Source organism: Idiotropiscis lumnitzeri, chromosome 10 (assembly GCF_059441095.1).
Source record: "Idiotropiscis lumnitzeri isolate Australia: NSW breed Sydney's pygmy pipehorse chromosome 10, RoL_Ilum_1.0, whole genome shotgun sequence".
NCBI classification, from domain to species: domain Eukaryota; kingdom Metazoa; phylum Chordata; class Actinopteri; order Syngnathiformes; family Syngnathidae; genus Idiotropiscis; species Idiotropiscis lumnitzeri.
Window position 1 is genome coordinate 12,131,714 of NC_142400.1, and position 16,269 is coordinate 12,147,982.

At 39.8% G+C, this 16,269-nt stretch overlaps 1 protein-coding gene across 1 annotated transcript in view; it reads right to left on the reverse strand.

The window, feature by feature from the left end:
- The window catches only part of col14a1a (collagen, type XIV, alpha 1a), a 91,664-nt gene that overhangs the window by 5,043 nt on the left and 70,352 nt on the right, over nucleotides 1-16,269 (reverse strand). Inside the window, exons 34-46 of the mRNA XM_088306579.1 lie at nucleotides 15,030-15,188; nucleotides 14,453-14,530; nucleotides 13,647-13,733; nucleotides 11,508-11,561; nucleotides 9,588-9,683; nucleotides 9,135-9,188; nucleotides 6,697-6,750; nucleotides 5,159-5,212; nucleotides 5,001-5,072; nucleotides 3,448-3,483; nucleotides 2,514-2,580; nucleotides 1,922-2,113; nucleotides 1,250-1,327 (exon numbers count right to left, since the gene is read on the reverse strand). Coding sequence (XP_088162705.1) covers nucleotides 1,250-1,327; nucleotides 1,922-2,113; nucleotides 2,514-2,580; nucleotides 3,448-3,483; nucleotides 5,001-5,072; nucleotides 5,159-5,212; nucleotides 6,697-6,750; nucleotides 9,135-9,188; nucleotides 9,588-9,683; nucleotides 11,508-11,561; nucleotides 13,647-13,733; nucleotides 14,453-14,530; nucleotides 15,030-15,188 — 1,081 coding nt within the window. The remainder of the gene's footprint in view (nucleotides 1-1,249; nucleotides 1,328-1,921; nucleotides 2,114-2,513; nucleotides 2,581-3,447; nucleotides 3,484-5,000; nucleotides 5,073-5,158; nucleotides 5,213-6,696; nucleotides 6,751-9,134; nucleotides 9,189-9,587; nucleotides 9,684-11,507; nucleotides 11,562-13,646; nucleotides 13,734-14,452; nucleotides 14,531-15,029; nucleotides 15,189-16,269) is intronic.

Sequence of the window (16,269 nt, forward strand, 5' to 3'; positions counted from 1 at the left end):
CAGAACAATGTGAAAGGAGCCCTTGTACTCTTGTGTCACAGCACCACACCACACAATGACCGTAAATGTCTTTGTTTAATGTGTTCACACTCACAATGGCGCAAACGCCCTTTTCTATCGGCGCCCGTCTCAAAAAATATAAACGGAAAGAAAACTCCACGCATGTGCACAGTTAGACTGCACTTTGCACTTGCCCTCCACTGGGCCCGAAAAGAAGGTCCTATGAAGCCAGTGAGACAACCATAAAGTATATTGTACATGCACACACAAAGACACTGATTAAATCACCATTTCAAGGTGATTGAGGTAAGGTAACCCGAACACACCCTGAAATAGATGACCTGTCTCTCTCTCCAGAAACCAGCCGTTACTTGCTTGTGTAAACTGGGCTTGTCTTCTGTTTCCAGATCAAAGCCCTTTAAAGCTGAACGAGTGCCCTGAAGTGGAGCACACGTACCACAACTTGAATGAATTCAATGCGATCTTGAAATCACCTATTCATTAAACATGCTTCATGTTTGAGTTACAGCTGTCTTACTCAAAGACGTTATAGATATCACAAGAATGTGTCATACACACTCAAGGCTATCACCATGCTGAGGCAGACAAATCCCAAAGCTTACGAGGAAATCAAGTTCTCGTCCTTTGTGGAAGTGCAACACAGCCTCAAGCTGCCTTTGGATTTCATCAGAGAGCAAAGCACAACCAGTTTCAACTCCTGAAACATACAGTATAAGGTTTTGTTCGAAGAAACTCACGGAGGTCCAGAAGCACAAAGTACGTTGGTATTCGACATGCCAGGGGAATACTCGAGTAGTGTTAGGACAGTTCTGATGGGACAAGAGAATATGGACTTCTACCAAGGCCTTTGTCACCCTATGCAATCAATGCATGAAGATTGATGATCTGGAGTTGAAATCGCAAAAAGAAGGTCACCCCTATCCTCAGGGACAAAATATATTCCTACATTTCAACCTGAACTGATGAGATTCGATTTTCGTCAATTTAGCTAAATTATTCATATGCAATTGGAATTAACTCTAGACATGTCTAACTTTCCAATTTAGCAAATTCAAATAATAAATTTAGATATGTACTCATTATAAAATCACGAGATGTGAACGTGTGAATTCTGACCAACATTTAACAAAAATATTAAAAACCAGGTTGATGTATCAAACGCATTAGAGCTTAAAACAAGCAAACAAATCCAAAGCAATCAAAAGGTGCGTGGCGGAGTTAGTGTCACCTGGTGGTCCTGGGGGTCCCCGAGGTCCTTGAGTTCCAACACCTGGACTCCCCCTCTCACCCTTCTCCCCTGAAAGCCCTGAGGACAGAATGGGATCGATCACATTTTTCATTTCTACTACATAGCACAAGATTACAGTTTCCTAACCATTTTGGGGCCATAACACATTTTACAATGGAAAAATGTCAGGGCACATCAGCGAAAAAATATGTCACCAAAAGTAAATGTATTGCGGTAATGATGCTCTTATCTCTACTCACGTATTTATGACGCACTGTGAAATGTGGCACTCACCGCAATTATTCTGTTCTATGATTGGCAACAAGTCAAGATTAGGTTAATTGGAACGTCTGCATTCTATGTATTCTAATGGACAAACATGTAATTGTTTAAAGGGTCATTGTACATCCCTGGCAAATTGTATTATTTGTGGTGAAAAACAAAATTGGGACCAATTAAGGGAAATAGCATAATTTCCTGGAATCACTGCACTAAACGCACAAAAAGATTATGCAGAATGTGAAGGATTGACAATGAGCTGAAACCAATTTGACAAGAGAACATGCTTATTTAAATTTGACAGGAATTTCATTTGTGTCTGTCTCCATCTTGACACGTGTCATCCTTTCTAGATGAGAGCCTGTCCTATTTTATTTGTCACTCAAACCTCACCTCTCTCTCCTGGTTGTCCACTCTGTCCGTTCGAGCCGGGGAAACCGGGTCTGCCGGATGGTCCTTGCTCTCCCTGAGGTCCTGGGGGGCCTCTTCTGCCAGGCTCACCAGGTGGTCCAGGCACTGTGCGTACTGACGCTGATGACTGCACTGGGATCTGGTTCAGGATGGAGTTATAGCGTGACAAGTGGCCTGCAAACAGGAAGAGATGACGATAATGATGATGATGAAGCAAGAAGGTAGTAGGAGCATTTATGTTTCCCCTCTCAGTTTACAACCGGGTTGTCCAAAGTCCGGGGCGGGGGCCATTTGCGGCCCGCCGTGTATTCCAATGATACAACTAGACAAGAAAAAGTAACGCAGCCCGCGTCTCCATCCGGTGCGCCTACTTGACAGTGAGGCCGAAACGCCCCCGCGATGCACCTGACCCGGCAACTTGGTTGATCTTGCCAGTATCTTATATCTTATTTCAAAGATTAATTAATATACACGGACGTGACATAAAACATGAAACCTTCCAAACCTCTGTTTGATGATTTGTGTCAAAGTGTACCTAGTAAAGTGTCGGGGTTTAATTTTGCTGATCACTCACTCTGGATGAGCTGCTCACACACTTGTCTTGCTATAGCACGCACTGCTGCTTGGGACTGCACTTCACCCTGACGGAAGAAAAACACATTTATAGATATAAATTCTATATCTACAGTACATGTTCAAATACTTTTCTCTATAATGTGTATGTGTATTCCAGACCAGTATTGTAACATTTGTATGACGTCGAATGATATGTGTGAGATGAAGAAATAAGATTCCGGGGCAATTGATGGGCCAACCACGGTTAATTCACTGAGGTGTGTCCCCATTTAGAGCCCAAAACGAGAACAAACTGGTGCTCTCTTTTGTTGTAAAAAGTTATTCAACATTTCAACACATCCAGAAAATGTCTGCAGGGCATGTTCAATCCCTCCAGCAAATTTGTGAAATGCAGCCTGCTCCATTTATTACAAACCCACAACAGATGCGAGTGGTAGTGGCTAAATATTTGATGTGGCTATTTCCAATAAATGTTTTAACTTGTCCCTGTTAAATGATCATAAGCCACCCCATCACTGTGAAGTGAGTTTCATCATTGGGAAGATGCCCACCAGGCACAAAATTGTAATACAGATGGGGAGGATCCTGTAGAGACCTTCTCTTTTCCAGTAAATGAAGCGCAGGAGGACACAAATAACCGTCAAAGTAGCTGAAATTGGTCGGGTGAAGGTTAGTAAACTGTGTTCCTCTCTCTGATCACTCTGGCACGAACACTGATTTGATTCACTTTCCTCTGAACGAGAAGCAGGCAGTGCAAGGCAGAAACAGAATCAATGCTTGTGCAAAAATGAAAACAGTTTTAATGAGAGGAGAGAGGGAACTGATTACTTCAAATCAAGACGACATTGGTGACTCTGAGCAAGTATTATTTCCATTTCATAAAACTGGATTAGTTCTAACCATCGTTGATTGACTGATGTGGAGGGACTTACTCTTTCTCCTTTATCTCCTTTGCTACCAGCAGGACCCTATAAAAAAAAAAAAAAAAGCACATGAGAATAAAGATGACATTTGTATGTGGAGGCAGGACTGACTATATTGAAAGTATCATTTTTCCTCAAGTTTTGATGCATTTACTGTATATTTTGAAAAAATATAAGCCATCCATGCAGGTTCTTTGTGCGCACATACAAACTGTGGCTTCGAGGGCTTCTGGCAACACTGTAAAGCACACGGATCTCATATCTGCTCACGCCATAAACACGGTAAAGCTGCCAAGCACACCCCGGCAACAAAAGGATATCAGAGTGCAGCACATTGTAATCCCGAGGCAAATTAGAGCTAAATATTACCTGACTGTGATTTGAATCATCAACTTATTGCTGCATTTGAAGAAAACGCCTGTTTATCCTTTGCGTACACAATTAGATTGTGGAGGACTGGTTCTCCGTCATGAAAATTGCTTTATTAAAGTGCAATACAACTTTTTAAGTGCACGAGTCAGTCAAAGACACAAAGCTATTTGAACAGATGGTGTGCCGAAGAGCTGCACGGCTCAAGTAGCGCTGTAGAAAATTCTGACTGGAATTGAGAATGGCCCCTAAATTCCAATTTCATTCTTGAATTAGAATTAGAATTGAGGTGGCAAGTAGAATTGCAGCTGAATGTGACTTCAATGGCCTGTCCCACATCCTCGCCTAACACGCAGGACGATGAGCTGGGAAAAAAACATGCGTGGTACCGGCTCACCATAAGATGATTTCTTGTAGCTGCACTCGCACTATTTTGCATTTTTTTCCCCTTATTAGAATGAAGGACATCTTTTTGAGTTGGTTTAAAATGATTTCCTAAATATAACAACATATATCATATCTACACAAGGCAATACGCTTTTTGTAAATACATAAAAAATTAGAGACAAAGTTGAGGTTAGCTGGTGGATGTTGGCTTGACCTTCAGCAAGCGTTCCAGATTTTCATGTGGCCTGTTTGAAAGATTAATTGCCCACGCCTGTCTTACACAGTTGGAGCTCATTACTTTTACATTACACCATCGCTTGTCCCCATTGCTCTGTTTCCATTTTACTGCTCCTCGTTTCATTTTATTTGAGTGTTTTTAGCAGAGCTTATGTAACAATTGTGTTTTTTTTTTGTTTTTTTTTAATCACGAGAAAATCGTCGGCATAATTTTACATTTTTGGGGCAAATAGTTAACATTTGACAAATACACACTTCCAATTAGAAGGAACGCACATCCTAACTATGTTAAAACACTCGTCAACATAACCATTTATGCTTTCAGTGCAAATGTAAAGTCATCATTCGGAGAAGATAAATGGAGCTTGTGATGAATTGTACTAAAACGGAGCGTATGTTATGCAAAATTCGACTGGGTGGAGTGCAGGAAGGCTGTTGTATTTAAATTGCTTGACTTTCTACAAGAAGGCAAAAACATTTAATAATTACTGAAGATTCATGGTCACATGAATCGTAATCAGCACAATGTTATTTTCGTTACATTTAAAAATAAATAAAAATGAACTTACAGAAGGTCCTTGCTCTCCTGGAGGACCCGCGGATCCAATCTGTCCTGGAGCTCCAGGTGCACCCGGGGCTCCCTGAGAGGTGGAAAGCATTGCTTGTTTTTTCAATGTACCTGGCAAGAATGCATTCTTTGGGTAATTGTAAGAAAGCAAAAACTTACAAGAGGGCCCGGTGGCCCCAGTCGACCTTGAGGTCCATTATTACCTGGTAGGCCCTGTGCTCGATGCAGAGAAAATACACAGTTTTTATTTTCGGTCAATTTCAAAAATGATCTTATTGCAATACAAGCGTCTGTCGATTGACAACACATCTCATGGTTCTTCACTTTTGAGTTGCAGATCTATTCAATATTTATTGCCGTTGCTGCAGGTAAATGTTCCTGTACTTTTGGCGCATAGTCACACAAATCCACTGCTGTTGACCTTGGAAACCTTCGTAAACTGGAATTATCATCCAACCGGGAAAAATGGATGGGTTTGCTTTCCGAACAGCGCCCGCTGCCCTTTCATCACGATCTCTCGCCTTACGTGGCTCTTTTTCCAGGCTTGTGTGAAGTGAAGCCAACGCAAAGCATTGCAACTACTAAAATATTGAACACAGCTGAAGATACAAGCCCCCAGATATTCGAATGAACTAGCCTCTAAAGTTGTGCTTACGTCTTTTGGCTTGCTTACGATGCTGAATCGTACTTGGTGAGACAAAGATGGCTGGGAACATTCCCGGCGGTGTTTCGTTTAAGGAGGCAGCTATGGCATCGAGGGGATATCCTTCCGTCCAAATGAAAACACTTGCTCCAACAGCACTTTGTACATTCTTCACACAGTAACAAATCACCCAAGAGTGAGAGGCACCCAGGAGTCAAGCGTTCTAGCAATCACCCGGACCAAACCACTAAAGACACACCGGAGAAACTAAACTCACAGCTCACAATTGCACAGAAATGTGATCGCGTTCATGTGCAACAAGAAAAATACACTTCATATATCAATAGAAGGGCTGCAAAAATTCTCGATTCAGTGGACACGTGGAACCAGCCAAGCATGGGATGTGATTGTGAAGCCACTGGCCTCACAACCGAGACTCCTCAGGGTAAACAATTAAATATTTCATTCCATCGTGAATTTCAGCATCACAGATGCCAACCAATATTGTACCTAAAGTTCTTTCTGTGGAATTTTAGCTTAACAAGACGGATCTGAAATAGATACCTTACATATGTCCGCCATTGACAGCAGTAAAAAGTGGATATTCTGTCTCTAATTTGATGACTTGCGAATTTTTCATGTAGTCTACAACCGTCACGTGTGTCAAAGCTACGCCTCTATAGTGTTAATCATGAAAGAATGAAGCCGAGATTCCGCTTTCGATGTGAAAGAAGCAGCACGGGATCGCCTTTTATTATATAAATGCAATTGTTAATACATTCAAGTACGTGTTGTGATGACATACAATCTCGTACCGTGTTGTTGTCTGTTAGCAAACATTTTAAATCTTTTCAGATAAACATATCAGTGTCTAAAAATAGAAATTTATGGCTCCCACTCGGACAGGGACAAAAACACAGAAGGGATAACCAACTGGGTGGTAAACTAAAGGACGTTGCTAATTTAAAATGAAAAGGCCTTATAATGATTTCAAACATTTACTTGAAACTCAGAAACTTTTTCTGTTGCGTCCTAGTATCAAAAGATGTCTTACCCTGGCTCCAGGGGGACCATCCCTACCGGGGGAACCCTGGCTTCCAGGAACACCCTAAACACAACACAAACAAGCAGGATTTCACTCATCAAAGCAAAGATTTCTCAAGCTTTATTGAGTCGAGGCACATATTCTACATTGGAAAAGTCTCACGCCACACAGCCAAACAAAAAAAAAGTCACAAAATGTTTCTACTCAACACTGTCTGGAATAATGAGGATCTTGTCTCAATTTATTCACAAATGTAATTGCTCAGCGTGAAATGTTTGCCTGTTCAGTTGAACACAAAACTATTATTCTGTTGTGTGAATGGCGACAGATGCACCAATCTGAGAATTGTACCTTTTAGCGTTGAGAGGAAGAGATTTTAATTGTTCTGTTTGTCACTGTTGCTGGGTACATTGATGAACGAAGATTGTTTTTTTTTTTTTTTTGTAGAAATTGAAAAATTTCCAGTGGCACACCTGTTTACCTCCCACTAATGTGCTCTGATACAATTGTTAGGAATCACTGAATTAGTAGACATAATTAGGGATGCACTGACAATTTAACCACAGAAATGATTCCGCCAAAAAAGAGCAGACGGCCTGCTGAGATAAGCGAAGGTGATGCCTAGACAATGGGAAATGAGCCCCCTCCCACCATTTTTAAATATTTTTTTTTAAAGTACAAGTACAAGTACAGTAACACTGAGGAAGATGACGACAATTGAGAGCGACATCAATGACACATCCAAGGCGCCTTTGCCAAAGTGTTCCCACAATGTGGACACATGCATTTAGGTTACAAACAATTTCCACTGCACCTACCTCTGTGTAAGGTCATGCAAAATGTCAACGCTACAACGTCATCATGGATAAAGTGTTGTGAGTTATCTCTGAGCTTACAGAATTTGTGTCAAACGCGTAAAGTAGGAGAGTTAACACAGTTAAATGAGACTACACCTTGCTAAACATCATTATATGATGTGATATTGTTTCAAATTTGGCAGATGTTAACTTCACATATGTGCACCAACGCACAGACTGTCTCTTAATTTGAATTTGCTGTTTGCAATTTGTAAGATAATAAGTCACTGTAGCTCGTTAAATGGGTGGACATTATGCAGCAGGTCAATTTAATATCAACAAAGCAATGACACAGTGCCCTTTTAGATGAATCCAGAGTGATCATTACTGCACTAATATTATTTTATATTTCAGGGAGAAAAAAAAAAATCTTTCCGTGTGGAATGATTTTCTTGTGCATACTGAAAGCTGAATAGTAACGAGAAAGTAATTTATTTCCATAGTGAACTTTCCAAGTAAACAACAGAATAAATAAAAAAAATAAATAAATAAATATATATATATATAGAAATAGATAGATATATAAAATAATGTTGTAAAATGAGGACACTTATTCGTTGCTTTAAATCAATAGAAAACCATTTGCTACCCAAATACTTAAAGGCAAGATTCAAATTTGGCACTCTTTAATTTTGATTTGGATGAGCATGTCAGCCAGGGACTCCACTTTCAATAAATGGTCTTTCAAATTGGAATCCCAAGTCAAACAAAGTTGATAAGCACCACTTATGTGGGACTCATAGTGCTCGCACCCGTCCCAGATTAATATTTAATTTGCAGTAACAGGACAGTGACAGATAACATTAACTTTCTGACTTATTCATCATTTCTGCGCATCAAGTCAAATGAATTTCAAGTCAATTTCATCCGGTACCACTTTTGTCTGCTTCACGAGATGGGTTAAAACCAATTTATTGAACGGCCCTATGACAGCACAACACGTACTGTATAACATTATTTTTTGAATGAAAACAAGGGACTTGACTGATAATACATGGGATGCTCACTTGTATTAATTAAGCATGCAGGCACGCACAGGCAGATACACAGAGAACAATTTATAAACAGTCACAGCTGGGTTTCAGTTTGTTTGATTCGTACCAAAGTGGAGTGAGGAATAGAATCCGTGATTGTTGGGCAGCCTATCAAATTCTTTCTACAATGATTCAGAGGGTTCGCTGCTCACATGTTGATCAATGAAATAGAATTAGAATTAGAATTAGAAATCCCTTTATTGTCATTGTACTCAAGTGTGCAACGAGATTAGAGATACAACGGACATATACGTACTACCCGTCTGACTAAGTGAAAACTCATTAACCCAGTAGTCTACACTGCGCCAGCACTTAGAGCAAGCACAAGTTTCGACTTTTGACTTTCTGTCACCAAATTGACAGTCTGCCAGGCGCACCTCCAATGACACTCCCACTGCTGCGGCAGCACGAACATCTTGGCAGAGAACGGTCTGCCAAATTGACAAATGCGGAGTAAACCTTGCACTGGCTCAAAAATCATGATTCACCGGCATTTGGGTGCTGACGCTAAAAATAGAACCCTTGATGTTTTATAAAAATGCAGAGCAACTCTTACCATTGGGCCGACTGGGCCGATCGCTCCTGTCTCCCCCTTCTCCCCAGCAGCCCCCTGCAATGCAAACATTGTTTCACACGTCAGTTGTCTGACTGACAGCGGTCATAGTGACTGAAAAACCAAGAGACCAAAGAAACCAACATCAGTTTTCTTCATAACACAGTTTTGGAGTCGAGCCTAAAAATGTCGGGCAGGATATTTTTTGACAGTTTATGCTGGCAGGTGTTTGATAGCACAGAACTTATGAAAACACACGCAATGTGATTTTTCTGCCCATTTGTGGAAACTATTTTGTTCTGTTGTAGCCGTTCTCATGCAAGTACGAGTATATAGTACAACTTTAAACCTTATGCAACTGGTATTCTTTCTGGAATGTGGAATTTATGTAATACTGGACATGCCTCTCATTTTCATAAATACTGTGAGGTGAGCACATCAACAAGCAAATCTTACTGGAGGCCCTTGAATGGAGAGGCCGCTAGGTCCATGAGGACCTGGTGGTCCTGGTGTTCCAACAGAGCCGGCCTCCCCCACAGGCCCTTGAGGACCCTGCAAAAATAATAAAGAAATGCAAACATGAAAGACATTTGAGCAATCTTAAATATATTTTTCCTTACTTGGTTGCCTCAAAAATAAGAAGGAAGAAAACTAAATTTAAATCTAACTGGTAATTTTGAAATATCTGTGCAATTTACAATCGTGCTAGTGGTGGCATAAAGTCAAGAGAACAGTGATAAATACCTTCAGTGGTAAGAATGCTGCTATAAAGCAATTGTGATCTTGCAGGCGAGTTATGTGTGTGGAATATGAATGTGCCTGTATTGCCCTTATATGCATCTCACATAACACACATGGCCGGCAAAGAAGAATAAAAATGTCCTTTATTCTGCCAATGGTGCATTCTTGGGAATTTTGAGAAAGACTCTTGGGTGGGCCGCCTCATGTTCATCGCTTAACACTCTGTCCAATAACAATAATATTTTCTCATGGACTCACTGAGAGGCCACCCTGTGTGATTGAGCACAAGTGGTAGGAAGAACCCTATCTAAAACACATTTTCCGTATGTATGACTACCGGTAAATAACCATGATGGAGGGGGGCACGGAAGAGCAAAAAACTCCTTCCCCAGCTGGATGGTTAGTTACACTGCACCAAAGTCTAAATATATAAACATAAACTGCATTGTAATCCTTTATAAAATCAGGAATATGACGGATATGTTGGACCCATTGTAAGAGTGTTGCTGTAAATGTTGCAGATGTGCTTTATGTTAAAAAAAACCAAAACAAAAACAATATACAAGCCGCACCAGACTATAAGCCGCAGTTTTTTATGTTGAAAAAAAAAGAGTTGTTTGCTGCATGTACAGGACGATTTTGTTCTGTGAATGCACATAAAGGTACATAAACAGATTGTTAAAACAGTGCCTTTTAACACGGCAACAACCCTTGCTAATTAAAACAGGACAGACCCAAGAGTAAAAAAAAAAAAAAAAAATCGGGATTTATTTAGTGTATCTTCTGAACTATAGAGCGCCCCTACTGGTGAAGGAAAAATCCACAAAAAAGCTGCACCGTTGTATTAGCCGCATGGTTGAATCACAAAAGCTCCTGCATTCACCATTGTCAAGTGATGAATGGAGTCCGTCCGAAAGACTCGACAAAATCACTATCCTGACACAAAAACGCACAATCTCCTTAGCTGAGGTAGAATTAGGCTAAATACAGCCAAGCTAAATCAGGCGCATCTGCTTTCTGTCTTCTCCAAAATACTGCCGACCCTCTAGAACAAAGTGGGAGATGTTATAGAAGACTCATTGTGTGCAGCGATAACCGAGGAGATTTCGTTCCATCTTTTCAACAACAATCAACAGGCAGTAGTTGGGGGCTGTTCTATCCTTGTGGACCAAACATATGTATAATGTATCGTCAGCAAGTGCGTGAGAACACTGCTGAGAGATGGTGTGGGTGTTTTTATTGATCCTCCCTTCGTTGTTCCTCATGGGAGGGCTTTCTCACCCCCCTGCAGCATTGTACCTCCACCACATGAATGCACTGTCTTCGTTTCATTAAAAAGTCACAGAGCCACTTCCTTCATTTTAGCGCATTTAATGATAAGTTCCCAATCAACCCTTATGTGACTAGGAGTTTACAAATTGCATTCTCTAATGATGCAGCATACTATGTCTATTCAGCAGATTCTCGCTCAAAGGATCATAAAAAGTCATTAAATTTAATGTTTTGCTTATTCTTTTTTTTTTCACCGTCAAGGTAGAATATCACAGTACAGTAGCTACGAGTCTTTTCTTTTATGCCGTTATAATTCAGGTAAAATTAAATCATTGACAATTTCAAAATGGGATCGTTACTCACTGTCACTCCAGGTTCGCCTCTGTCTCCTCGTGTTCCCCGTATCCCTGGACCACCCTGAAAACACACCATAAGACAACATACAGTATAGTCATTCCCAAATAAATAAATAAATAAATGAAATAAACATAAATAAATAAATAAATAAATAGATTCCACAAGTGTGAAAAATGTAAATGTAAAACACAAACTTAAGTTTCATTCATACCATGCTCTCGTTTAAATTTTGTTTCTTCACTAACTCAGCAGAAGTGTCACTTACCGCGCTTACTATTGAGTCGTATCCACAAGTAAAGCCTCAGTCCAACAAACTGTCGTCAAACTGTAGCTCAAGCTTGTCCCTGAAGCCATAAATTATTCTACTTGGAAGACAGCATGTCCTGTTGTAAAAACACCTTCCAACTGTAGATTCATATTTATTATTCAGACTACTACATCTTTCGACCTAATGGGGTTTATTTCCTGAGCAACACAATCTTAATGAGACTGAATCTTTGATTGATTTGAAAGGACTGTGGATAACAAATGAGATTTCATTTAGATTGCTGATGGGACGCTAATAATCCGCTACTACATTTATTTTTTACATTTCTTTGATGTCATTCTTAATTCTATTTTCTGAGCAATAAGCTTTGTGCTCTATTACCCGATACAGTTACAGTAAAACATGAATTTCCCCGCTGCGGCTCATTAAAGACATGTCATGGGTCAAATTGACCCACGTTAAAGTTTAAAACTTAAAAGAAAATATCTTAAAATGTGAAAAATATCTTTTTCTTCTTTTTATTATTGACTGCAAAGAACTTACATTTTTATTATTGTTATATTACACCCTCATTTAACAAGAACGTAATTTTTTATGGTTAGAAATGCAGCGGGTCATATTGACCCAATCATATTGTTGGTGTAGAAATAAATGTAACAGGAGGTTTTAAAGTACAGTAGCGTGCTCAACTTTCTCGCAGACTTATTTTGCAGCCATAAAGTCCAACATTGTAACCATCACGGACAAACGTTCATCATTACAAAGCGACCGACGCCTTGTGTTTAAAGAAGGATACGCTACATGACCGACGCACAATGAGGCAACGCTGACTGGTGTGCTGTTGTAGCACTGAAAAGATTTACATCGCCGTGGCATTCACTGACGGCCACATAACGCAGTTACAATGTGATTTAAGTAGTCTATTCAAAGCTGCGGGGCCAAACAAACATTCTGAAAAGGAGACATAAAGCAACAGCAAAAAAGAGAGTCTGTGTTGGGATGAAGACGACGTAAAAGAAAATAATGGCATGGCCACAAAGACACTATCACAGCTGCATGTGGCGCTGCTGTTGGTTGAAGAATGAAATTCATACACCGACAAAGGCGGGAGGACGATAACGAAGCGGTAGAAATTGTGCATTAACATATATATTGGCTATTTGTTGCTGAACTGCAGTATTGTTGCAAAACACGTTTCTTTAATGAGACATAATTAAAAACAATTAGAAAGATGCTGGCAAATGGACACGTGAATTCCCCAAATGAGAAAGTGGACCTGACTTGGTAGCACCGGGATGAAAATTGTGGCGGATCGAAATCGTCTGTGATAAATGGAATCGCCATTTAATTACTCCCTCAAACTTGGGTGCGCCAAAGGCGGAGACAGACAATGATTGAGAGGTTAAAGAGTGGTAAGTGAATTGCAGAAAACAGAGACCATATGGTGAACGGAAAGACTGAATGGCGAGACGTTGACAGACTAATTGAAAAATTAGTTTCAGTTTTTTTATGTGTTACTTCTAAAAAAAAAAACTAAAAAAAACACCTACTCCAATGCATGTTCAGGAAACAATTCTCGAAAGCGATAGAATCAGTACAATGTTTGAATTCATTTTAATCGAATTCTTTTCAATAATGTTCACAAACCAAATTTTACTTTTGAAACGTGTACTGTTGTGTCAAACTAAACTTTTGTGTTCCTAACTTCTTGACTACACAAGCAAAGAACAAATACTAAACAAACAACATCCATAATTGAATTAAATTTGAATTCATAAATTAGAGACCAAGAGAAGCACAATGAACAAACACAAAGTGACTAACAAAACACTCTTAGTCAATCTTAATTGTGAATCACAGAAACAAGAAAGACTCACAGGCGGTCCGGAAGGTCCTGGGGGTCCTTTGCTGTCTTGAGAACAGGTGCAGGCGTGAGGCATTGAGGGACATTCCTCTTCAACTCGCTATAATATAAACACTTTAGTGTTACGTGTGTAGCTCACATATTCTGTGTTATCTACCTCAATCTTTCAAAAAAGAAACAAGTATGCTTATCAGTATTTCATGCCCGTGTGTCTCAGTTGTCATTTTCCCGTTGTTTAGCGATGTGAAAGTCATAAGCCTAATAATTGCAAATTCAACAAACAAAAAGAGTCCAGGCGTCTCAATTCAACTTCTGCAGATTACTATTGCCAGGAGGGCTGACAATCGACACAAAGAAAAAAAATAAGCAATTTTTGCAAGTGCATTGATATTTTTTGTGTTGCTATCGGGACAATAATTTAACAATGACTTGGGTAATTATCTTTTTAAGCAACAAAATTTCACTGAATGATTTACTCCGAGCATTCATTCTGTAGGGGATTTTCGCAACTTCTCTCATGTGTGTACATGAAAACATCATGGAAATGGAAACTTCATACAGTATATCCTCCAGGTGCCCATTGGCTATAATTTGATTTTGCGTGCGGTTAAATGCCAGTGCCGCCTCGCCAGTGGCCATCCCCGTTCAAACGGATTCCAAGTCATTTGGATCTCATTTTCGTTTGGTCGTTCTGGTTTTATCCTCACTCGTTTTGATCACAAGCACAATTACGGCTCTGATTATCTCAGGCTGTGATATCCGCCAAATGAGTGCACTTTCAGAGATGACGAGAGTGTGAGTGTGTGTTTGTGTTCTTACCAAAGCTGGAAGTTCACAACACTTATCCCTGCTTGCCCACGATGTGCTGCAGATGATATCGAACATCTGGAGCTGAAACTGCAAATACACCCACCTGATGTTAGACTAAGTACGCTTAGGTTTTTATTGCCTTTGAGATATATATCTTGATGTGAGCAACTTATGGTGAATGGTCAGTGATATGCTAAGTGGATAAAAAGTACAGTTGTCGGCTTTCTCCCATTATTTTGCTCAACATGTCGCAAGTAGCACTCAATCTCTCACTGCCCACTCTGTCCTGAATTTCTTGTGAGACGTGATGTGTTGGTACACGGCTAATAATGCGCTTGTCCATCATCTACGCTTTTGCACATTTTCGTCATTGCATCATTGCACTGAAGTTATTCTAAAATATATTTTTAAAAATGATTCAAAAAACAAGCTGCACGATATGCACTTGACAACAGGTTCACATCTCCAACCCTCCCGATACTTTTGCGACTGACCAAATACTAGAACAAGCTAATCATTGCCAGACTTAAAGAAATAATCCGTGGACGTTAATATGCAGGTCGGTCACACAGGACTCCACACTGACCGGAGCAGAGTTGTCCCGTCTGCCTTGAGGCCGCGCCATGCGACCCAGGACCTCCGCGCCATCTGTGGTGATGTTCCCAGCTGCAGTGATGGCTTTTTCTCCCACAACAGCGCAGTCCAACATCACCTTCACTGCTGTCTTGCTGATGGTGACATGGAGCTAAATAGAGGTGCGCATTAAATGCATGTGAGCTTTTATCAGAAACCCAGTCCGTAAATGTTTCATTGCTGGATTATAAGTGAAATTTACAAAAATTAACAATGACGTCAGTCAAGTGACATGATGGGACTTGTTTGTTCAAATCCAATTTGTCGTGAGGATGAAAAAGAAGTGGATGTGATGGAAACAAAGCCTTTGGGTGGTTTGATGTCTGATTGTGAGTCATGTTGATCCCGATGAGACCAACCACAAGACTGCAGGTTGAAAATGAATGCATAAATATGAATAAATAAAAGAGTAAATTGCAGTAAAACATAAAAGAAAAAAAGGTTTGTGTTTTGCGACTATTCACAGTCTTAAATATCAACAGCATCACTTGGTGTTTATAAAGCCCCTCGTTTGTTGTTGTCTGGCTTATCATTTTCCAGACATGAGACAAATTGCTTTTGGTTTTTCTGCTGAGAGTGATGCATTATCAGTCATAGTGTACGTATGATTTGGTGAGGAAATGGGGGAAATTTATTAACTCTGCTGTGCTGTGAGAGCAAGAATCCATAACATGGAGTTATCAAGCGATTGTTATCTTCAAAGAGCCCAAACACAGCTCAACAAACACCAAAAAGTGAAAGAGGAAATATAATCAGGGCCAAAAGCTACACTTTACTTGATATTAGTTCATTCTGAAATATATGCAAGTTTATTGCAAAGGCTTTTTTTTTTTATGTGAATTTAAATGCATTATTATTCATTTGTATCGATAAACGGTAAATTCAATGCGAACTATTTTAGATGCACACCACATAGAGAAGCAGTGTAGTTTTCAACTGAAGCTCTCCGCAGACCCATCCCCACAGGCTGAATATAAGGGGCAGTGCCCACCCACCAAGATACTTGTGACCACCCACTTGCAGTATGTATCTTTATAAAAATAAATAAATAAATAAATACATATTAATTTTTTTAATTAATTTTTTTTTTTTTAAATCATAGACACTATTTTTATGTTGTGACACAAATGTTGACAATCACAAGTCATACAAGTGAGGAGGGACATATTACATATTACATTGAGGTCAGCAAC